Below are 24,928 nucleotides of genomic sequence, written 5' to 3'. Positions count from 1 at the left end.
TAAGTGAGTATTTTTCTTGTTCTATTGGTCTTTAATAACGTATTTTTTCTAATACGTTGTTTTTCTAATGTTTTTTATAAAACATTTGGCGCCAAATTGAAGGACTAACGAGTTCTGTCCCCTAGTTGATTTAAGCTTGTAATAGATTCAGATTAAGTATGCTAATTAGATATGTGCGCAATAAAAAATGCGCACAAATCTCAGTGTGTAATTTTAAATTCTCAGTGTGTAATTTCAAAATCTCAGTGAGTGTTTTTCAGTTTATTTCATCTCATGAAAATTACACACTGAGAATTCAAAAAGACACACTGAGATGAAATAAACTAAAAAACAGTGTGTCTTTTTGAAATCTCAGTGTGTAGTTTTCAATTCTCAGTGTGTAATTTTCAATTTTCAGTGTGTGTTTTTCATTTTTTGTAATCTCAGCGCGTCTTTATGAAATCTCAGTGTGTAATTTTTGTTCTCAGTGTGTGTTTTTAGGTTTTTTAATCTCAGTGTTTTTTTTTAATTTCGAAAAATGGTTTAAACATAGTTTTGACGAGAACGGCTTGCCATAGTAAGGTTATACAATTATGTAACTGCAACACTGATACTGAGCTGTTTAAAACAATTTTAACGCTCAGCTCTCTTTCATTGTAATTAATAGACGCGTGTGTATCTGACATTTGTAAGCCTTATTATTATTTTATAATTAATGGAAACAATGTGTACAGAACAGCTGTCTAGCATTTTTCATCGTGAAGCAGGATTCATGCAGAATGCTTAAGACCACAAGTAATTCCCTTTGCATGTTTGAATGAATTGTTAATTATACCCAACACTTTGAAAGTGAAAGCTGTTAATTGTCTTCAGTTCAAAGGTCAGTTTTTTTGTGTTTACTTTCATTTCGTTGATTAGGTGAACCAAAACAGGTAACGTTGGGTAAATTTGTATTCCACAACACCACAAGGAAAACTAATATGTACTGCAATTTAGTCACGGCTTTTTTCAGGGAAAAACAAATTGTAAGCTTAACAACTAACAATCAATCAATTTATTGGTTAATATGATTTTTAAATATACAAATAGTATGCTTGATATTTGACTTTGGTATTCAAAGAGATGAATCAAATCTGAACGTTAAGCAATCAACAATTAATCCTTCAATTTTCCGATTATCGATGGCTACTTGGTACAAAATTGATGCCTATTATTTATTTCTTTTTCAAATTCTTGCAAATATTTTTTTTATCTTTTTCAGTTGAATTGGATATACTTGGGAAACTTTACAAAGCTGTCGGGACAAAAGGCCAGACATATTATGCATGAAAGTAAAGGAAATAGATGGTGTTTAACACGACCCAATTCGTGGAAAAATTTCTTAAGAAGTTGATTGGAGAGGTCAAATCAAAGAAATAAGAAGAAAACTTATATTGCATTATTAATATAATTCTTTAATCCTATTACGTAGTAAGATTGTATGTAAACATCTGCTGTTTTAACAAATGAAAATTCAGTGATATTGTTTGAACATGAAACAAGGCAAGTAAATATATAATATAGTTTTAAAACAGTTTCATTATTGCTTTATTTTGTTTAAGTATATATGCCAATAAAGATTCATATTTACCAAAAAGAACTGTAAACATCAGAAGTTATGTTGTAAACATCAGAAGTTATGTAAACATCAGAAGTTATGTTGTAAACATCAGAAGTTATGTTGTAAACATCAGAAGTTATGTTGTAAACATCAGAAGTTATGTTGTAAACATCAGAAGTTATGTTCTGCTGCATTTTACAATATGTAAAAACTGTTTGATTTATAACGTGTTGTTTTCATTTTTTAAGGAGAAAATAGGTGCAAGATACTTGAGGGACAATCAAAAATCATCAGTCAAAGAGTGTCCTACAAAACCATGGCAAAAAAAAACGACATAATGGCAAGCAAGTCTACAAAATACTACATAGAAACCTAAACAATAAGCAATACGAATCCCACCAAAAAATCTCAGGGGCTGGGTAAACAGACCCTGCAAAAACAATGACGATGTCAGTGGCTTGGTAAGCAGACCCTGTCCCACTTGTGGCACACGTCGTGATGCTCTAGTGAGTACTAATTTTGTGAAATAACTATCGAGAAAAAGAGAAAATTGGAACATATACGTGGTCATCTCTGAAATAGATATTCCATAACATAACTAACCATAAGTATAGTATTAATATACTAAAACCGCAATTTTTATACGTGTGCATGCAAAACAAATTTCTTGGTAGAGGGGCCTAAATACAGCACAAACAACATTTTTCAAAAGACCAAAAAAGTGAAAAGTATATTTTAACAAAACGCATTTGACAATAATGCATTTGGACGGAACATATTTTACATTTTTTATTTGAGAAATTTTCTGATAATAGTATATGTAAACAGAGAAGTTACATCATTTTTATTCCTGTCTATTTATAAAACAAAATTTGACAAAATGTTTCCTAGAGCTAAAAGTTGTAATTGATTCTTAAATATTTTATCATTTAGTCGTATAATTCACCCCTCGGCTGCCAATTGCTTCAAAAAGGACAATGATATTAATGATCTTTCTCTTGATGTTTGTACCTGTTGACAGTCAGCCAGAGAAGTAAGTTGGCTTTTCATTTTAGTAAGTGTTTGTATCTCATTTATTCTAGTGATCTAGAGAATAAAGATTCTTTCGAAAATAGAAGGTTTGCTTCTTACATTAATCTTTTCCCTGATATTGACATAATGAACGACTTCACACTAGAATCTACAACGAAATTAAAGATTTCAACTTTCCAATAGTCAACTTCCTATTTTCGTAGTAGTAACATACCTTCTTCCCCATCGTAATTAGTGTTTACATATCCCTACAACACAACAGATTAATGAGGAAGAACAACACTACATACGTTTCACGGTTAACATCACAAATTGGTTGACTTATATACGATTTGTCTATGTTTCAACTCATTAAAGACATGTTTTCTTAGTCTTAGATCCTTACAAACCAGGAAAGTAGTAAGACTCGTAATTTTACTGATTGTGTTCTATTCTTGATTGTGAATTTTTGACTGATTGTGGATTTTTGACAGATTGTGAATTTCTGACTGATTGTGAATTTTTGACTGATTGTGGATTCGCATGGTGTGTGATGAAGCTGGAGACTCTTACCCTGTCGAACTCTTACGCTGTCGAAGCTGCAGACTCTTACCCTGTCGAAGCTGGAGACTCTTACCCTGTCGAAGCTGAAACTCTTACCTTGTCGAAGCAGGAGACTCTTACCCTGTCGAAGCAGCTGGAGACTCTTACACTGTCGAAGCTGGAGACTCTTACCCTATCGTAGCAGGAGACTCTTACCCTGTCGAAGCAGCTGGAGACTCTTACCCTGTCGAAGCTGGAGACTCTTACCCTGTCGAATCTGGAGACTCTTACACTGTCGAAGCAGCTGGAGACTCTTATCCTGTCGAAGCTGAAACTCTTACCCTGTCGAAGCAGGAGACTCCTACCCTATCGTAGCAGTCTTTTATTAATTAAAACAGAGTGGAATCACATTCGACCGTTGTGCTACAGTGTCTAACCTATATCATTCAATGCATTTATCGATAAAAAAAACAAATTTTGAACACTTGAAAAGTTTTAAAAATTTAGAAAATAAAAGCGTCAAATGTGGTTCTAATCAGTCCTCTTCAATTTATCTGAGTTTTTACATTCAAATATATTTTGTATCATGAACCACCAAGCATATATCATATAAAATAACCAAAATTTAAATAATTTTAGCTGTACTTACTTAATGACAGTCCCAAAGGTAACAAGACCAGGAACAGAAATTGATATTTGTATCACAATGTGGACGAAAGGATCGGTAATGTCAGTATAGCTGCTGCACTGAGAAATAACAATGGAAAAACAATTTCTGGAATTTCAAAGACATATGCAGGGATATCAGGTACGAGTTAATAGTACAATCAGAATAAATGTATGCTTAATATGTAACGAAACTTGTTTAAAAGATTATGACGTGATCTAATACATTGGAAGCAATATTTGACGGGTTTGATACTCAAATCTGCAAATTATTTTTAATTTACGTAATGCATAATTGTCGTCAATAATACACTTTTTGATTATATACCTTAAATACAATTTTCAAGTTGCGCATGTCGAGTAAGCGTTTATTATACAAATAGAATACGAAATGCAATCAATTAAAATAAAGTACATAAACACAATAATACGTTGAGAGACGAAACCGTTGCCGAAGATAAGTGTCACTTGAAATTTTGTAAACATAAATTAACAACAATTATCTAAAAAACATAATTTCAAGTATGTTTTCTTGTTTGTCTGAATGAATTTGATTTGAAAGGGTAAGTAGTTCCTACCAAACTAGCGGTTCACTGTCTCATTGATCATATCAGAATATGTTCGCGGTCATTTTAACCCATATATTCCATAAAGGTCAACCAACTAATGATGGAGTCCATTGAAGGGATAAATTCAACTCTACTTTAAAAAAAAACCCTAGGTTAAATATTTTCATTGTGAGCAACAAAGTCATACCAAAGAGGTCGTGATAAGAAATGCAAGCCCTGGAATACCTTATCAGATATATATATATATATATATATATATATATATATGTCATATGCAAGTTCCGCTTGAATGTTGCTACAAATTGAAGGCTCACAAGGGGAACATTTAAATTATCTCTCATGTCGTTCGTTTATGTCCAACTCTCATTGTTAATTTCTTATTGTAAGTCAAGATACGAAGCAGTCAGACTTAACTGTATCTTGCATGTCTGTGGTATCCTTTAATTCAAGTTTGTTTGGTTATATGTTTAATTATTAAAGACTTGTATAGTATAATTGACATACAGGTAGTCCGTAATATTAACGTACACATCTTGTCATTGTTAATGTAAAAAGATGTGGTATGAGTGCCAATGAGACAACTCTCCACAAGAGACCAAATGACACAGAAATTAACAACTATAAGTCACCGTACGGCCTTCAACAATGAGCAAAGCCCATACCGCATAGTCAGCTAAAAAAGGCCCCGAAATGACAAATGTAAAACAATTCAAACGAGAAAACTAACGACCTAATTTATGTACAAAATAATGAACGAAAAACAAATATGTTACACAGTAACAAACGACAACCACTGAATTACATGCTCCTGACTTGGGACAGGCACATACAGAATGGGACGGGGTTAACTAGTTTGAAGGCGCCAACCCTCCCCCTAACCTGGGACAGTGGTGTAACAGTACAACATAAGAACAAACTATAAAAATCAGTTGAAAAAGGCTTAACTCATCAGATGGATACAAGTAGAAATACATCTAACAGAAACACAGAGTGGACGTGGATTGGTAATACATCCCCACAACAAAAAGACACTAAGTACAGATCTGAGAGTACTCGCAGTTACTTTTTAAAACAGTTGATTTTTTAGTTGTGTTTTATGACTAAAATAATCTTTAAACGAGCCGGACATTTCTTTGCTAATGCATGTTAATATTATACTGTAGTGTTAAGGAATATATGTTGCACAGATGATCACACTATTGTTTAGACATCTGTCTTTACCTCTACATTTCGTTTTATTTTTTGTGTTTTTGGGTTGCTGTCTCATTGATTTTACCCCACAAATGTTTTGATTTGTGATTACTGAGCGTAGCTAGAAAGGCGTTTCGGTCGGACCATCAATTGCAAGGATGGGCATTGGAATTGCGATCAAAGAAGTTACATTATATTATGATCATTACAGAATTGGTTTTTGGTTCAAATGTCTAGTCACCTTCACAAATGCTATATGCAGTAAATACATACAGAGAATGTTGTGTCTTTTTTTCTGTTTTGTGTTCTTTAGGATGAAGATAGAACAAAAAATTGCTAAACAAATGTTGTTTTTTCTTTTGCAGGGAAACTGTATATGTTAAAACTAAAGGTAAAGTTATTTTTTTTTATATTTTATCAAATCGTCATAAAGCTCACAGATTTAAGAGCACTGAGTATAGACCACCGTATCTATTTGTGTTGTGTATCTTCCATAAGTTTGTTGCTGAATTTGTAATTCGTTCCTAAGATAATTTTCTAATCACCTGTCTGACTTGCTATTCTTGCATTTTAAAAGACTTTCATTTACAAACTAACAAACTAACAGTTTAGTATGACGTCCATTATCACTGAACTAGTATACATATTTGTTTAGGGGCCAGCTGAAGGACGCCTCCGGGTGCGGGAGTTTCTCGCTGCATTGAAGACCCATTGGTGGCCTTCGGCTGTTGTCTGCTCTATGGTCGGGTTGTTGTCTCTTTGACACATTCCCCATTTCCATTCTCAATTTTAACAAACAGACTACAAATTTTGGCGTTGCCCTTCTTTTAAGCGTTTGACAAAACCCTTCCAAATTTTGGGTCTTTGATGCTGTTTATTTGGCCTTTTTCACTGTTTTGATTCGTCGTCACTTATAAGTCTTTTGTAGTCGAAACGCGCGTCTGACGTAAACAGATCACGTTATCTATGATGAGTTTATTGTCCAGAACATGAATCTTTTAATGTAAAATAAGCTGTTTCATTTTCATGAGGTAAATGTCAAATTTTTGTTGCAATAGGTTCCAAGTGATGCCCCATCAGGAAATGACTATCATTTAGACACCATTTGTACTGGGTGGGTAGTGTTTTCTAAAACTATTGGAAATATTAAGGTCGACTCCAGGAATGCATCAATGTTTATACAGACAGACAAACCAGTATACAAGCCAGGAGATTTAGGTAAACTAAATTACTTATTATTTTTATGATAACATGCAAAATATATAAAACAAATAACAATCTAAGCGTCAAACGACGTACTGTATATCCTGTCTGTCAATCTTTATATATGGTCAATTAAAACTGTAAACTTTGATTGTGTACGCAAAATTTGTATGCTTTAAAAACTTTACAGAGGCCATCACGAGTTGGTTGACCTTATGGAATAATTGAGTCACGGATATGATTACCGTTTCCACAATCCCGTCCTCTGTCCCTCGATTAAGACTCATCACCGAATTTGCACTTTCCATGAGTAACAGAAGGGAGCCACAATCGGAGCACGATATGTCTACCCTTCCATATATAGCACCTGAGATCACCTCAAGATTTTGGTGGGGTTCGTGTTACCCAGTCGCTAGTTTTTCTTTGTTGTGTTTTGATACCGTGTTTGTCTCGTCGTAATTTTTCGTTTTATTTGCCATATCGTTGAGAGTTTCTCTTGACTTCATTAGTTTTGAATGCCCTTTGGTATTTTTGTCTCTATTATTCAAATACTACAGCATTGAAAACTGAACCTAGTTACTAAAACCAAGCTGAAAGCATTATATTCTCTGATACAAAAACACTCTTTCACTCTCATTATTGTTCAGAATTCATGAGAACATGCATTGTACAATGTCCAAAGTAACGTTTTGTGCAGAATTATACAGTTAACATAATATCTGTAACTATTCATGATAACATTGTGTAGATATTAGTACCATAATTTATTTCTTTATTATTATATGTTTTCTTGAATGGTCGAAAGAAAGAGAAACTATTTGACCTAGAATATAAGAGTATATTTGGACTCTTTTTATGCGACTGTGGTCAAAGGAACATTTTATGGTAATACTAAAACCCGTTCATCCGACCGTCCGTATGTTCACACAGTACAATAAGTGAAATTTGCTGTGACAGGATTTCTGAAATTTAAATATCGACGAAAGAAATTATCTTTTCGTTTTAAATCATCTGAAATAAATGTATTTTACAAAATTTAAAAAAATGATTATAGGAAGCTGTCTTAAAACTGTTAGGATTGTCTAAAATATAGTTGTAGTGTTAATACAGTTGGTCAAGACTGCTTCATCTTATTCACATTTAATCTTAATTACACTTAGATTGATTAACGAAAGCTTCCTTTTTAACAATTGACAGACTCTGTTTTCTCGAAGTGGGTCTTTTTTTGCTTGTTATATAAATGTAATATTTTTTTTCACATTTTTAAATAAGCCCTTTTTGCGATAAAAAAAAGTCAAAAAAGTTTTCCTCAAATTTTAAGATAATAAAAAAAAATGATAGATATTATTCATTTGATTTGATTGGTTGTTTAAATTTTTGTTTGATTTCAATTTTAAAAACTGTATTAAAAAAATGGCAAACTTTTACTCTCTACCTTATAACGTACCAGATGTCGTTACTTCCTTTATTAAATGAAATGATCGTTAAACAAATGGTAGGATTTGTCAACGATATCTCAGGTAATTAAGATAAAATGATCAGGGTAATTGAAGATTTATGGGCCTTTATTTCATTTAGATAAATCACAAGGTGTGTATCAATATGTACTCATGATGCAGTTGTTTTCAAATCTTTTTGGTTTTGGGTTTCGTTCTCAATTCATATAAAGATAAGATAAGCGAAGAAACCAACACATTGGTGGAGAATTTGTCTGCAGGAGATTGGCAACATAGTCATTTCGTCATTGTCTTTAAGGTTATGTTCAATCTAGGAAGAAGTGCGTATAATTTGCAATTGAAATATTGCAAATACTGATAGTTAAAATATTTCAACTAAACCAAATGTCAACTGCAACCATTTTCGTAGCAAATTGCAAGAATTAGACATTCTATATTTCAGTACAGTTCAGAGCGTTTGGAATAAAACCGTCACTTGATGTCATTAAAGCTCCCATTGATGTGATTATATTCGTAAGTAAACACTTCGATCTATAAAAAATTGAAAGCATTATGTTAATTTAATGACTAACTAGTCCCCGTAGATGGATGATAGCGCTAGACATAAATAAATAAATAAATAAAAATCACAGAAATTTGGAATTTTGGAAAAAGCAAAAACAAAAAACAAAAATGTATGTCTTACTTACAGCATTCATTACAGCTCGCAAAAAGACTTTTTTTCAATTATTTTCGTACAGGCAATAACTAAGAGGAACATAAATGTAGTTATAAACATAGACAAAACATCAAGCATACATATAAACCAACATATAACAGTATTAAATCATAACATGGATGGTGATGTGGATAAGGTAAAGAAATGTAAGTGAAGTAATTCAGGTACACAAAGTACCTAATACATTTTGTATTTTATAATAAAAAATTATTCTTCTAATATTGGAAGCCAGGGGTCCCAGCAGATATTGGCCATATGAAAAGGGTTACTTTTAAAAAATATATTCCTTTCTAGTGTAAGAGATTCTTTGAGGTAATTTTTTAGTCCTGTAAGATTTACCTGATTTTCACAGAGTTTTGTTCTATAAATATAGAATTTTGTAAGGAGTAATATTAAGTTTTTTATCTCATTGTTTCCTTTGTTTCCTAAATTTCCAAATAAAATAATATAAATGGAATTATTATTTGTGTTTAATTATAAATCCAATCACTAAGTTTAATCCATAAATCTGAAATTTTATAGCATGTCCAAAATAGGTGCTCAATATCTTCAATAGCTTCATTACAGAAAGTACATTTATCTGTTTGTTTTATCTTAATTTTGAATAAAAATTCATTTGTGCCTATGATTCTGTGTACTTTTCTGTATTGGAACCAATGAAGTTTAGAGCTTTTTGTGGTGTAAAAAGACATATTATGCACTTTTTTCCAATCCAATTTTTTATTTAATCTTAGAGACCATTTATCTTCACAGTTAAGCCTTGTACTATTTTTTTCTAATAAAACATTATAAATATCTTTTGACCCTTTATTTGATAAAAAAAATGTTCTTATATTATATGGAAGAATTGGTCCATGAATTTCATAAAGACTGTCTATAGAGATATTATGTTTGAGAGAATTTTGATATAATTTAATTGCTGATATAACCCCATTATAAACTAGAAAGTTAGATTTAATTTCATAAATATTTTTGCATTGCTCAAAAGACATTAATTTACCCTCATTATCTACCAGATCATTTATCAACAAAATATCATTATCAGCCCAGTATTTATAGAAAACAGATGTGTTTCCTATTTTAATATTTTCACTATTCCAAAGTGAGTCTGTTAAAAATTCTTCTTCATTTTTTGGTGTAAGTTTATTTTGCATTTCTGTCCATGCTTTAAAAACCTCTTTCCAAAAGGGGTTTTTACATCTGTTTGATGGACCTAGAAATACTAGGTTTTCAATATTAATATTTTCTGTGCTTTCTACTAGCTTTTTGAGTTTTGTATTGTTTTTTAACAACCGTCGGACCCACGTTAGTTTTAACCCTTTAATATATTCTTCAATATCTAGCATTTTCAGCTCCCCAAATTTATGATCCAGACATAATATTTCTCTTTTAATCTTGTCAGGCTTGTTTTCCCAAATAAATGAATATATTGTACGAATAAGTTGTTTAATAGTAGTATAGCATGGTGCTTCTAGTGTTAAAAACAGATGATTTAATTTTGAAATAATTAGTGTCTTGATAATTGTTATCTTTCCCACTAGAGTAAGTGTTTGTTTAGACCAAATATTAATTATATTTTCAATTTCTTTTATTTTAGGATAATAGTTCAAAGATTCCAGTTCCTGCAAATTGACCGAAACATTTATTCCTAGTAGTGTAAACCTACTGGAACCCCATTCCAATCCCCAGTTTACACACATGGTGTCTTGACTATATTTTTTCATCCCTATCCACACCACCTTTGTCTTGTCCAAGTTCATATGGAGACCAGACATTTCAGCATATTTATGTAATAGGCGGAGAGATGCATCCAGAGATTCTGGTGTACCGTCAAGAATAATTGACGTGTCATCTGCATATTGAGAGATCAAATATTCGGTATCATCTATTTTAATTCCCTTTATTTCTTTATTTTTTCTAATTAATATTCCAAGTATTTCTGCACATAAAAGAAAGATATAAGGTGATAAAGGATCCCCTTGTCGACAACCTCAGAATTCAGATAAAAACAATTTTGAGAAACTACAGAACTTATATATTTATGTAAAAGGTCCTTATCCAGTGTTTTATAGAGTGGCCATAATTGAAAAAGTCTAAAACGTTTTCAATGAAATTCCATGATACAGAGTCAAAAGCTTTTTCAAAATCTATGAGAAGGAGCAGTCCTGGTTAATCATTAAGTTCTGTATGAAATAAAATATCATAAACAAGACGAGTATTTTCCCCTATAAACCTACAAGGAATGAAACCGGTCTGATCACTGTTTAATTTGAGGTAGAACTAATTTTATACGCTCTGCTATGCAGCTTGACGTTAATTTATATATGGTATTTAGTAAACTTATTGGTCGCCAGTTTTTCATGAACTGTCTTGGTTTATCTCCCTTTGGTATACAGGTTATAATACCTTGTCTTTGAGTAATAGATAATTCACCCTTTTCGTAACAATTAATTATAGAGCGAAATACAAATTTTCCTATATCTATCCAGAAAAACTTGAAAAATTCATTTGTGTACCCCAATTTTTGACATTTTTACCTACTATGTCTGTTTGTTTTGTTCACACATTTTTGTCAATATAATGTAATTCTATGCGACTGTCATACAAGTGAGAGGTTTAGCGAGCAATAACACCAGGCTTAATCCACCATTTTCAAAATAAGGAAATGTCTGTACCACATCAGGAATATGACAGTTGTTTTCCTTTCGTTTGATGAAACGATGATGTGACGTTAAAAAAGGCGACCATGCCTGATGACGTCACCTTTAAAGAAACACATATTTTTGCAGATCAGAGAAACATTTTGTCTACATATCGTCCAAATAGCATTAGAGAGACAGTCTCCACCACAGAATCTCATGCAATACGATATTTCCCATTTCTCGGCAATTGCATATTCAATATTTAAAAGATAGACAAACCTCTCTTGGTAGCGTTAACAAAGATTCTCAGGTACAGCTAACGATAAAATTGAAAAAAATACAAGAAGTACCAGTAACTTTGAAACCCTCCGTATACATTTCAAAACTGTGAAATGCTTGTTAAAATAAAACGACATTTTTGCTGTTCATTTTTCAATAAAGTCGTTCCTCAAAACAGTGTATACGTTTTTGTTTCCGATGCTGCAAACATGAAAAACGCTTGATGTATGACTTGCTTAATAAATACTTGGGGTGATTTATGAATATTTTCGCAATAAGTTTTAAAAAGAGTTTTCTCCATATTTCTTGTTCACATTGATACACGAAGCATACATATACAAAAAGCGGGTGTACAAACTTTTTTTATTATTGTAATTATAAATTTTAGACCATATCTTAATGGTACATGTGTTCATATACATTTGTGTACTTATTTTATGTTTCAACTATCACAGGGTTAAGTAATACTCATTTTTATGACAATTATTGTAGGATCCTCTAAATAATAGAGTCAAGCAATATTTGAAATTACAAGAAGAATATGGCGTTGTATCTGGTTTCTTACAATTATCACCGGAAACACATCATGGTAGATGGACTATAGAAATGAACCAGCTGGTTTGTAACTTGAGAGATGTTCAAACAACAGTCTAAATATGTCTTTTTAATTATGAATTTTGTGTAAATTCATCAATGAAATTGAATTTTTATTGTCACAATTAGTATAAAACTGTTAAGCTTTCTCGGGGCCCGAATTGGAGTGTTAAATAACCAACCCTGCATAAAGTGACCTACCAATTTATGATGTTCATAATTCGGCAATCATAAATAACTGAGGGTTCAACATTGTTTACCCTCTTAATGTTTGACATTCAAGTACCATATGCTTACTCAAAGGTTTTTTCACGGCAGAAAAAAGACCAAAAGTTTGTATGATATACGTCAAATACATAATTCATTATAACATCGAATTGCTGGATATCAAACTTGCTTTTATATCTTCTTTATTACAGTGAAAGAATTCAATTTGCCGTTGAAAAGAAGAAAATTTGTAAATGTCATTTTTTGAAGCCTCTATTTCAGACATTTAGAAGTTTTGTAAGGGTGTAACACTCTATTAGCGACTTTGATTTGGAATTAATTTGTATAACTCCGATTCTCTCTGTCTGTCTGACTGTATGGCCGTCCGTCCTATGAAATTTTCTTCGCTTTTGTCACAAATTACTAACCAGACCTTTCTGAAATTCGGTATCAGGTTTTATTTAAACATGCTTTAATTTATCGCTCCTCACTTTCCTGTTTACCGAATACTGATATTTTCTAACACATAACGGCAATGTATGAAATGCTTTTCAAATTTTTCTTGAGATTTACAAAAAAAGGGCTGTCTGCAATATGTTATCAGGCTTCATGTGAATATGCTACATCATGTGATGCGTGTTCAGATTCATTTTTCATCAACTTCCTATTAACCGAACATTGTCTGACAAATAATTTAAACGAATCTTTTTTACAAATAAGAGCGTCCTGAAATTTGTCATACGAGTTCATGTGAACTTGTTAGATTGTGCGATTCATTTGCATATCCATTGCTCTTTAACTTCCTATTCACAAAATACTTAAAAGCGGGATTCTAATATTTTTGGTTTGGCACAGTTTTTCTAGAGAAACAACCAAATCCCAGAATTTTACGATATTACAAAAGAAAATTTTAAATACAAAACAAAATGTACAGTACCAGGACAATTAAGCCCGTTCTCTTTTTTCACAAATTGTGTTTTAAAAAAACAAAATATTGTCAGTCCTCGGTGAATTTTATTTCTTATTTTATCCTAAAAATAAACATTTATATATTACAGGGACAAACGGAAAAAGAATACATCGAAGTGAAAGAATACGGTAATTGCTTATACTTCAAGAAGTTTTGGATTTTCAAATACTTTTATCTCGAGCATCACTAAAGAGACACTTTTTTTGTCGAAATGCGCATCTGGAGCAGAACAAAATGGTACCGTTAATGATATTAAACAGAAAATGAAAATATGAAAACAAATGAACAATAAGTATACAAAAAAAAGTAAGGGTCAATTTGCTTCGAATTTTTATTTCAATTTTGGGTGATTTAGAAGATTTTCAAACTTTGGTAAAATTAGAGATACCAGTGTGCACTTTAATGGTTCGAACACTGAAATTTTTTTTCTCCTTCGACGAAAGTAGGTAAGCTGTGACATAACGATCCTGTATTCCGTCAGTTTCGTGGACGACATCGGCATTATCTTTTCATTTACCCAAAGGATCAGTTTCTGGTTTGATATTAATAACTTTGTCCAATTCATTGAATTTTACAAACTTTGGTCAGAAATTTTTTTATGATAAAGATATAGCAAATGGAGCTATTTTTCAAATTTGTCTGTATTTTACTGATAGATTGACTTAGATTTCTTTGTAGTTTATATTTAAACGAAGTCTGGGGTTGAAGTTTAAACATCAAAATTCTTGTCAAACTATCATGGAATTTATGAAACTTCGACAAATATTCCAGGTCATTGATCAAGAGATACCATGTTGAGAAAACAATTGAATTTTTTTTCTTTTTCCGTATTTTACTGATAAATGCATGAATGTCTCTTCAGTGATTCAACAGGCCAAAACATTAAAAGCACAAAACCTTATACAAATGTATCAACATTAAAGACCTAAAGGAACTAAAAATTAAACAAACGTACAGTCAAAATCCAGATAAGGAATCATATTAGTGCACGAGGAAGAGTCATTCCTTAATTAAAAATCATTTCGAAAATTTTATAACATCTAATTTCAATGAAACAATATCCGTATCTTCATGTCAGTAGAGAAGTACTTGCTGCTGCTGAGCTTGTCATAACTTCGAGGATTAAAAGTCCACCAGTAGAGTTATCGATCCAGTAGTTATAACATTAACGGTACCAATTATGCTGCACGAGAAGCACATTTTGAAAATAGTGTATTTTCAGTGAAGCTCGAGGCAACAGTATTTGAAATTCCAGAACTTTATATAAACTTTGAAGAGATAAAAAAACAAAAGAAAGACTAAACATATAGCCAAATCCGGACAAGGATTAACATAGAATTGGAATTACAATATGACAGTCAACACTACACTTTTATACTATCAGCAACAACAGCAGACGAGACCAAAAAGTTTTTATAGGCATTAATGATTTATTTTTAACATGAACCGATCGTTTTAAATATTAAAGATGGTTAACAATTGATATGGTTTTAGAAAATAATAATAAGTATTATTTTTAACAAAATGAACTAGATGGACTTTTAAAAACAAAATAAATCAAATTATGTCATACGTAAAGTAATGTATTCTTTTTCATATACAGATTAATTATTTAATTAGGTTCCGGATGTTTCATGACCATAATTCTTATATTCCAGAGATGTAGGTGTCATATGTTTTATTGAATTCCTTTTTGAACATGTTGAAAAGATGGACATTTTGATTGTATTGGAATAAAACATGTTGCTAATATATATATATATATATGATATATATTATTACTATTATTATTGATTTTTATTCCATGTAAAGATAAAATAAATATTATGAAATATTTTAGTGTTGCCAAAATTCGACGTTCAAGTTTCGGTACCTGGATTTAATTTTGTGCAAGGTGACTTTGTTACTGTTAGAGTATCTGCAGTGTAAGTACTATTTAAAAAATTTCGAATACTAACACTTTACTAAACTCGAGGCCATATAGAGCTTGACAAATAGTATATATACTTGTCTCTAAAATTTTGACTTTAGACAAGATATCTTTTACTGTTTTGTGTCGTTGGGTTACTGTGTCATAAATGAATACGACTGTACTTGAACCTTTTTGTATTATTGGCAGATCAATGAAAAAGTAACAGTTGATGTGCAATGTTGTTGTAAAATTTATGATCTGTATACAATTTCTCTATGGTTGTCCTTATTCGCTTTGTGTTGATAATTAAATTAGTTGTTGTTCTTTTGTGTGTTCTTTTTTTGTTTGTTTTTTTGTTTTTTAGGGGGTTCAAACAAGTTGTAAATTTATTTGTATGTCGAATGATGACATAGTATGAACATGAATGGTGATTATAAGTTTTGACATATATTTGAAATCTTTTATCTGCAGATATACATTTGGAAAGCCAGTAGAAGGATACGCATTAATAAACATAACTCGTACTGAGAGTAGTGATAGTGTATTTGTAAAGTATGAAAAGGTACTATTTTGTAGACATTCAGTTCAGTTGATGTTATACTACAAAATAGGTTATAATAAGTAACTTAGTGACTTTCATGGGATAATAGTGAAAATATGGGGTAGAATTGAGAATGGAAACGGGGAATGTGTCAAAGAGACAACAACCCGACTAAAGTGCAGAAAACAGCCCAAGGCCACCAATGGGTTTTCAACATAGCGAGAAAATCCCGCACCCGGAGGCGGTCTTCAGCTGGCCCCTAAACAAAAATGTGTACTAGTTCAGTAAAAATGGACGTCACACTAAACTCCGAAATATATAAATGAACCAAAATTAAAAAAAAAAATCATACAAGACTAACAAAGGCAAGAGGCTCGTGACTTGGGACAGGCGCAAAAATGCGTCGGGGTAAAGCATGTTTTGTGAGATCTCAACCCTCCCCCTATATCTCTAGCCAATGTAGAATAAACAAACACACAGCAATACGCAAAGTAAAACTCAGTTTAAAAGAAGTCCGAGTCCGATGTAAAAGGAAACAGAAGAAACTAAGCAATATGACAATGATACATAAATTAACAAAGGACTACTAGCAGTTACTGACATGTCAGCTCCAGACCTCAATTAAACTGATTGAAAGATTATGTCTTCATCATATGAAAATCAAGCACAATGAAAAGAGGTTAATCCAACAGACACTATCATTGTGAAATGTCACACAACTGATTTATTTCTTGGATGAAAACAAACATATGACAAATAAGAAATATTGGTATCTTGAAACATAGTTTGTCAAAAAAAGACGCTGTTTCCTGATATTTTTAATTAATTATAGTGTAGCAGGTAATTAAAAGGCAAAACAAATATTGCATTGTGCTGCCAGGAAACTTAAGTAGCAAGATTATTAAAGTAAATAAACATTTCCTGACATGTCCTGATATACCCTATTCGTACCATTGTTCTTTTCTATATTTTCACAGCCACAAATTATGCACACCAAAATTAGCTAATAACATATTGTACTATCTCTCAGAAAGACCTGCCTAAACTAAATGGTTTATTGTAAGGTACTCGTTTTCAAGTGGTGATATAAAAGAGGTATCTTTCTATTTTGTATTAAGATATAAGTCCCCATAAGTATAACGTATATGCTATAAGTTTATTTTTCACAGATAGATGGAAAGGTTGATATCAAGATTCCGATGTGGTTTCTTTACCCATCGTTTGGAACTGACTACAGACTCTTTGTAAAAGTCAACGAAACGGTGACTGGAAAGGAAGCCAATGCTACAACAAGTTTCAAACTATATACCCAAAAGACGAAAGTAGTGTTTTCACAGAGTATGGCATCTACATTCAAACCTGGCCTTAAATATACAATTATGGTAAGTAAAGAGCGTTCTTTATTTTAACGACTAAATATCACATGAACCTATATTTTTTAAGATTAAGCACGCTTATGCTTTTAAATTTATCATGTTATTTGTTGTAAGAAAAGTGTCATGTATGATCGGAAGCGAAATGTTGGGACAGAAAACTGAAATTCAAAATAATTAAAAAATGTAACAAATAACATAGTTGTAGTTCAGATCTTTGAAAAAAAAAATATGCTCAAATGATCGTAGATATCATTTTAATTAACTTTCTAAATTTACTTCTTCAACCCTATTAAAGTTCACAACAAATCAGTGAGTCAGACGTGTTGTATGATTTTCCAAAGTGTTTAAGATTTTCTGTTAGGGTAAGCAGTACTTACGCCATAAGTGGCACTGCGTGTTCATAATGTCCTATAAAAATCCGTGTATAAGTTGCATATTTTCATAAAACAATTTTTACTAAAAAAAAAAAGACAATACTGAGGCTACAGCAAATTAAGTCTGATCATGGCCATCTATGAAACAGATAATTTGTAACTGTCATTCAAGTTTTGAAGGCGTCATTAACATTTTTCGAAAACTTCAACTTAACCATTTAAATTTTACGATTCAGTAGTTTCCATTTCGCCCCTTTGTTAGGAAATCTATATAGGACGCACACTGGAATATGGTATCATGTGGGACAATATGTACAATTTATTAAGCAGATACTGTTTAAATGTTGCTTGATAAGAATAAAAGGTTCGTTATGGAACTATGAGAGTCATTTCCTTGGATTTAAGCTTGAGTTCTTAATCGATCATCAATATCCATTTTCAAGATGAAAAGTAAGATATAAAGCAGACACATCTGTGTATGTGTTATTTCTTGTTTCAAGTTCAACGGGTCAGTTGCACTCAGCGATTAACAAACTGTAAATTTGCGGTGAAAGGACATCTACCGATATTCCTTTTATCCTTTACGATACGGAAAAGTGAAAAGAGACACACAGCATATTTTCTTTCAAAGCTGATTGTCTTGTGAAAACAAGTCAACAAAATAACAGCAAAAATAGGAAAACCGACGAAAAGACAAGCAACAAAAACACAACATCGAACAGAAAACGAAAGATAGAGCAGCAGGAACCCAACCACATTTAAAATATTAATGGTCTTCTATGAAACAGATAGTCTATTCAAAGATAGAGCAACATGTACATTTACCCCACTATATTAAAACTGGCCATATAGTCATCTTTGAAACAAATATTTCGAAACATCATCTAAGTTTTGATGACGTTCTTCTTAGTGATCTTTGAATTTTCCACTATCTGATTCGAACCATTCAAGAGTACTATATCAATTTAAAATTTATAAAGTGTTGTTTCATGTTTTACAGCACTGGATCGATACCGCTGCTGGTTGACTATCAGTCACTGAGGGTATCATCAGATCAGTAGTCAATACTTCGGTACTGACATGATTTATAACCAACCTTTCTAAAATTGTCCCTTTGTAAATTTTGAAATTATAAAGAATCTAAGGTTTCAACTCCCACCGAAATTTTACCTTAGATGGATTTGGCTATTTACTTAGGTCCATTTTGGTTATATAGCTCTCTAACTTTTTCAGTTTTTGTACATTCTTGGCTTTCACATATTTCGTTTTGAACGTTCCTGAAGAAGGTTAAGAGACTTCTGACGCATGAAACTTATAAAGTGATGTTTTCATTTTTAAACCCGGATTTGATATCTTATAAAATTGAAGTTAGTATCTTGAAAGAGATTTTACTCAACTTTTGGTGGATCCGCTATTTTGATATTGATTATAATTATCATAGCGAGTAGAAAGATGGAAAATTTATATATCATCTTCAAATAACATTATCAGGAAAACTTCTTATCCGGTTACCCGGTAGGAAAGATCCGGAAATACATCTGTTGTGAGTAGTTAGCAGCGCATCTTTATTTTCTTTCTGAAAAGTTATATAACATATCATCGCAATTTTCTCAAAAATAATTTATGACAACATGAGCGTGCATATGAAAACAGAAATAAACTGATTATAAATGGTCTTTCAACTCGAGGATGTTTCTTGGCTACAACGTCTCAAAGCAGTTTCAAGTATTTCAGAGATAGTAGCTAAGAAACACCCTCTCGTTCGAAAAACTATTGATAATCTATATTTTTTTGTCGAAGATATATAAGAGAAATAAATTGAAGAGAATACGGAAAAATGGATATGTTTGATAAATGTCAATGAGAAAGCAATCTAACGCTACAAAATCACAAAACTATATTAACATTGTTTTGCTAACTTTTGTAAACTTTAAAACTAATTTTTACTGCTGTGTGACTTTAGATGAGGATAGAAAAATCAGACGGTAGTAGCATCGAATCACCAACGGGTACTGCCAAAATAATCATAACCTACGAATATACCGTCAAGGTCAAAGAAAGTATAACTACAAAGACCAAACTGTTCTTCACAAAATCAGTTGCTGTTGACAAGTCTGGAGTTGTTATACAACAAGTTTCGTTTCCTCAACATGCAGATTCTGGTACAATTTATGTGAGTGCTTTATTGTTTTGGAAATTACTGCAATCAAAGGAAATATCCAGTGTTCATATAAACGTTTTATGTTTAAATGTTGACTGCTGTACCCCTATTTTTGACATTTTTTACCTATTATGTCTGTTTGTTTTTTTCACACATTGTTTTCAATATAATGGAATTTTATGCGACTGTCATACAAGTGAGAGGTTTATCTAGCTATAAAACCAGGTTTAATCCACCATTTTCTACATCAGGAAATGCCTGTACCAAGTCAGGAATATTACAGTTGTTTTCTTTTCGTTTGATGTGTTTGAGCTTTTGATTTTGCCATTTGATATGGACTTTCCGATTTGAATTTTCCTTGGAGTTCGGTATTTTTGTTAATTTACTTTTTATTATTAACATATATTTAACAAATTGAAAAACCATTAAGAACAACATACATGTATACATGTATAGAATGAAAGTATATATATAAAGTGAAAAAAATGGACAAAATCTTACAAAAAAAGAAGATTATCAACAGTAAAAGACAGTCAAAAAGTCTAAAACGATATTTAACATCTTCAAAATTTCATTTTAATGAAACTTTGCCTATTGTTAGAAAATGTACGGATAAACGATGTATGACATATCCAGATATAATAGAAGAAAGTTCAATTTATTTTAAAAATGGAAAGCTTTTCACCGTTAAACAAAACATGTCTTGCAAAAGTTCAAACGTCATTTATTCTCTCATATCATGTTCAAATTGTGAGGAATTCTTTATTGGAGAGACAAAAAAAAAAAGAACTGCGGACTAGAATGAATGACTGTTCATAGGCAGCAAACCAACCATGAAGATTTAACAATCATCCGGGCTAACGACCATTTCCATCGTTGTTCTAATGGACCATTTAAAATTTTTCCATTGTATATGGTCAATCTTCAAAATGATTTTCTCCGGAGGAAGAAAGAAGAATTATTCATAAACATACTCAACCCGGAATTGAATGATCAATAAAATTTTAATTTTTAATTAAATAATATTTTAAAGACTTTACTCAAACTTTAAAATGACATTAGTAGTCTCCCTTGTATTTGTTAACGTCATACTATTGTTAACGTCAGTCAATTGTTTTATAATACCTATGTATACAAGTCACATTACCTGAAGATCTGTGAAAGAAGTGAAAGCGCTAGTAAAAGTGATGAATTGAAACCGTTATTATCTTTTATTAATTTTCTAATATATATATATATAATAAGGAAGAACGGTTTCAACCACAGCGATATGGCAGTGTTACCGATACGTGATTTTCTTTTCGTACTCTCTGTTTTTGCTCTCCAGGTGCTGCAAGCACTTTGTTTGTTGATTTTCTGGACGTGGAACAACAATCTGAACAACTGAATTATTCAAAGAGAGGATACAATCTGAACAACTGAATTATTCAAAGAGAGGATACAATCTGAATAACTAAATTATTCAAAGAGAGGATGCAATAGGGAATATAATAGTTTACAGAAAGGGTTTATTCATTGTACAAATATAACATTGGACAATTTTAAACTATAAACTGTCAATCAAGTAGCTGAACATCAAAAGAAGGTGTAACATTATGTATACATACTTGTTTTACGTAATCAAATAGATTTATACATTTTAGGTTGTATACAAAGGGCGATATCTGAGTTCTAAGTATATTCGGAAAGCTACTTCACCAAGCAATAACTATATTCAGGTTAGAAAAAGGAGAGGACGGTCATTTGTGCAGGTTAGTTCTGTTTATATTGATTTTAAAATAAACTTGATATTTTGTAAATATTTGACTACATGTAAGGTATACATTAACGTCAAATAAACAGTAACCTAACTACAAAAGTAACCAAAAATATGTCAAGTGTGTAAAAGAAAGACAGCAATGATAGTTAAATGTTAACATTATACCAAGCTCTCAGTTGTCCAAATTCTCCAAAAAACAAAAATATTAAGACATGGTTTAAGATTTTTAACAAACAACGTTGTGACATGGGACATTCACACGAAATAAAATAATTTTAGTACATATGTACTGAGAATGTAGGTAAATGTGGAGTTTATGAATATAAACAAAGACATCGGAAAACATTTGGAGGCCAAAATTATCTCAAGGAATACCCGTTAAATGATGTATTTCTTGAACTAAGCAGCAGGTGGAAGATCTTAATCGATGAATAGATTTATTTTTCGGGAAAATAAGTCATCGAAACGTTGGCACTCGTTATAATGATTATAAATTTATTAATATGCATGTGACCAAGGACATTTACAATACCCTGCTGACCTGTTGAAATTGTGAAAGAACATACCTGAGTATTTTTTATAAAAATAAGAGGATGTGATTTGATTGCCAATAAGGCAACCCTCTACCATGCTTTAGTTATTACAAGCGTGTAAAATTAAGACCGTGTTATTCACTGACAAGACTGATAAAACATTTTAAATAAAATTGAGAATGGAAATGGGGAATGTGTCAAAGAGACAACAACCCGACCATAGAACAGACAACAGCAGAAGGTCACCAACAGGTCTTCAATCTAGCGAGAAATTCCCGCACCCGGAGGCGTCCTTCAGCTGGCCCCTAAACAAATATATATACTAGTTCAGTGATAATGAACGCCATACTAAACTCCAAATTGTACACAAGAAACTAAAATTAAAAATAATACAAGACTAACAAAGGCTAGAGGCTCCTGACTTGGGACAGGCGCAAAAATGCGGCGGGGTTAAACATGTTTATGAGATCTCAACCCTCCCCCTATACCTCTAGCCAATGTAGAAAAGTAAACGCATAACAATACGCACATTAAAATTCAGTTCCAGAGAAGTCCGAGTCTGATGTCAGAAGATGTAACCAAAGAAAATAAACAAAATGACAATAATACATAAATAACAACAGACTACTAGCAGTAAAACCTGTTTTCGTTAATCGTAGCCTGGAAGAAAACTACAGCTTATAGTTCAAGTTACAGAGAAAATACGTTCATGTTACTACAAGGTATGCATTATAATATAAATGAAAGTGAAGAAGATAGACTCATTTATCAATCCAACTATTCTAAGGTGAACCTGCCACTAGATGTAAAAGACAGAATCATTAATTTTGGTTAGCTAAACTTGGCACCAAATTACAATACACAATTAGTGGCGAATAGTTTTACCTCAAAATAGGTAAATTGAAGTAAACATATTTTTTAAACACTGTATGTTTATTATGCCACCGTTAACTGAAGAGGAAATACAAAGGATCATTAGTCCATTGTCTGTTTGTTTAATTGTTCGTCCGTCCGCTCTTTATATCCACCCTAGATCTATGTATAGCTATATTTCAATTAAACAAGCAAATAGGTTTTTGTGTCTAATGGCATTTGTATAATTTTGTTTATCCAAACCCAAACTTAAAACACACCTTATTTCCATAATGCCTCTGTTCTTCAAGCATAATAACATTTTAAGGTATTACGCAATCACAAAAATTATATCTGTGCCATTGGGAATCAAAATTATTTTGAGGTGAACTTTTATTCACCGGTTTTCTATAATGCATAAGAAGACATTGTATTTAATGCTACGAAAAACGAAGAGTCCTTTAGTTAGAATGAAGGTACCGTTTCAATGTTATTTCATTTTTTTCTAAGTTAAATTTTCTTTGAATTATTTTTATACGTAAATTTATATGAAATTTTTATTGTAGATATATTCCAAAGGAACACTTGTACAACAAGGAATATTTACAATGCACCGGTTATCAAGGAAACAAACTATTCTTGTTACTCATGAAATGACTCCATCATTTAAAATACTCGTTTACTATGTGAGACGATATGGAGAGATTGTTGCTGATGCAATAATACTTTCAATCAAAGAAATCTTCAGGAATAAAGTAATGATTTGTTAATGAGGGTCAGAATAACAGTACAACTATTTTGTTTTAAATGTTTAGGGTTAAATGATAAGTCTACTATTATACACATAATGATTTATTTTATAGGCATCAGAAAGGGAAACGTAGTTTACCGATGTTCAGATCACGTTAATTCATTTTGAATAGTTTATTAAGATTTAAAACAATATCAAACGAATCTCTGAAACTCCAATTATGGAAAGATCAGGTCAATATGCACACACCAATGCTTTTTGACACATTAAGAGCAGTAGATGCGTAACTTTTGAAGCACCTTTAATATGTACGAGTACTATCCATTAGATGATTATTTGATATAATTCAATACAAATTTGAATATGATCTTTCCATCAAAACTATCCAATATAATTCAACATTTTAAAAGACATTTAGAGGTTAACGAACGAATTTTATAACAACAACTTTTATATTTAAATTATCTATGCAGGTGACTATGAAATTTGACCAGAAACTTGTTGAACCAGGACAGACAGTTAACCTAGTAGTCAAGGCTGACCCAGGGTCACTGGTCAATATCTTAGCTGTCGATAAAAGTGTATTGTTACTTGGAAATGCAAATGATGTAACAGCAAACAATGTTAGTGAAATTATCTTAATATCACGAAAACACAATATACCACTATAGTAGCCATTTATTCTCATAGCGTCGAGCATACGTTGTAATAAATTCAACTGCTGATATCTAATTGTTATTGTAAAGTGTGTCTAACTAACTAAATCAATCAATAATTCAACAAATTGCACACATATTTGATTAACACGTTATAGAGATAATTATTGAATATACATTATCCTGCAGACTAACCCCTTAAATTATTCCTCATACTCCAACCCTGTGTGCCGAATCATTTCAAGAATGTTCTCTTGTACTCCGAATTTTGACGATAGATTTTAGGTAAAAATCAATAAAACAGCAACCAAACGTATTGACTCCAATTACAGACCATATGATATGTGGAGCCATAGAGTTTCTCAATTAAATTAAATTATAAAT

At 31.7% G+C, this 24,928-nt stretch overlaps 1 protein-coding gene across 1 annotated transcript in view; it reads left to right on the top strand.

The window, feature by feature from the left end:
• Positions 1–2,516: 2,516 nt before the first annotated feature.
• The window catches only part of LOC127737629 (CD109 antigen-like), a 53,029-nt gene continuing 30,617 nt past the window's right edge, over positions 2,517–24,928 (top strand). Inside the window, 16 exon segments of the mRNA XM_052248484.1 lie at positions 2,517–2,612; positions 3,773–3,852; positions 3,855–3,941; positions 5,925–5,950; positions 6,618–6,777; positions 8,662–8,732; positions 12,351–12,476; positions 13,718–13,757; positions 15,470–15,554; positions 16,013–16,103; positions 17,252–17,464; positions 19,796–20,005; positions 21,637–21,744; positions 22,945–23,007; positions 23,704–23,892; positions 24,362–24,511. Of these exon segments, the coding sequence (XP_052104444.1) occupies positions 2,557–2,612; positions 3,773–3,852; positions 3,855–3,941; positions 5,925–5,950; positions 6,618–6,777; positions 8,662–8,732; positions 12,351–12,476; positions 13,718–13,757; positions 15,470–15,554; positions 16,013–16,103; positions 17,252–17,464; positions 19,796–20,005; positions 21,637–21,744; positions 22,945–23,007; positions 23,704–23,892; positions 24,362–24,511 (1,755 nt within the window). The 5' untranslated portion in view covers positions 2,517–2,556.

Source organism: Mytilus californianus, unplaced genomic scaffold (genome assembly GCF_021869535.1).
Source record: "Mytilus californianus isolate M0D057914Y unplaced genomic scaffold, xbMytCali1.0.p SCAF_4, whole genome shotgun sequence".
Classification (NCBI taxonomy): domain Eukaryota; kingdom Metazoa; phylum Mollusca; class Bivalvia; order Mytilida; family Mytilidae; genus Mytilus; species Mytilus californianus.
This window is presented reverse-complemented; position numbering and strand designations above follow the sequence as displayed.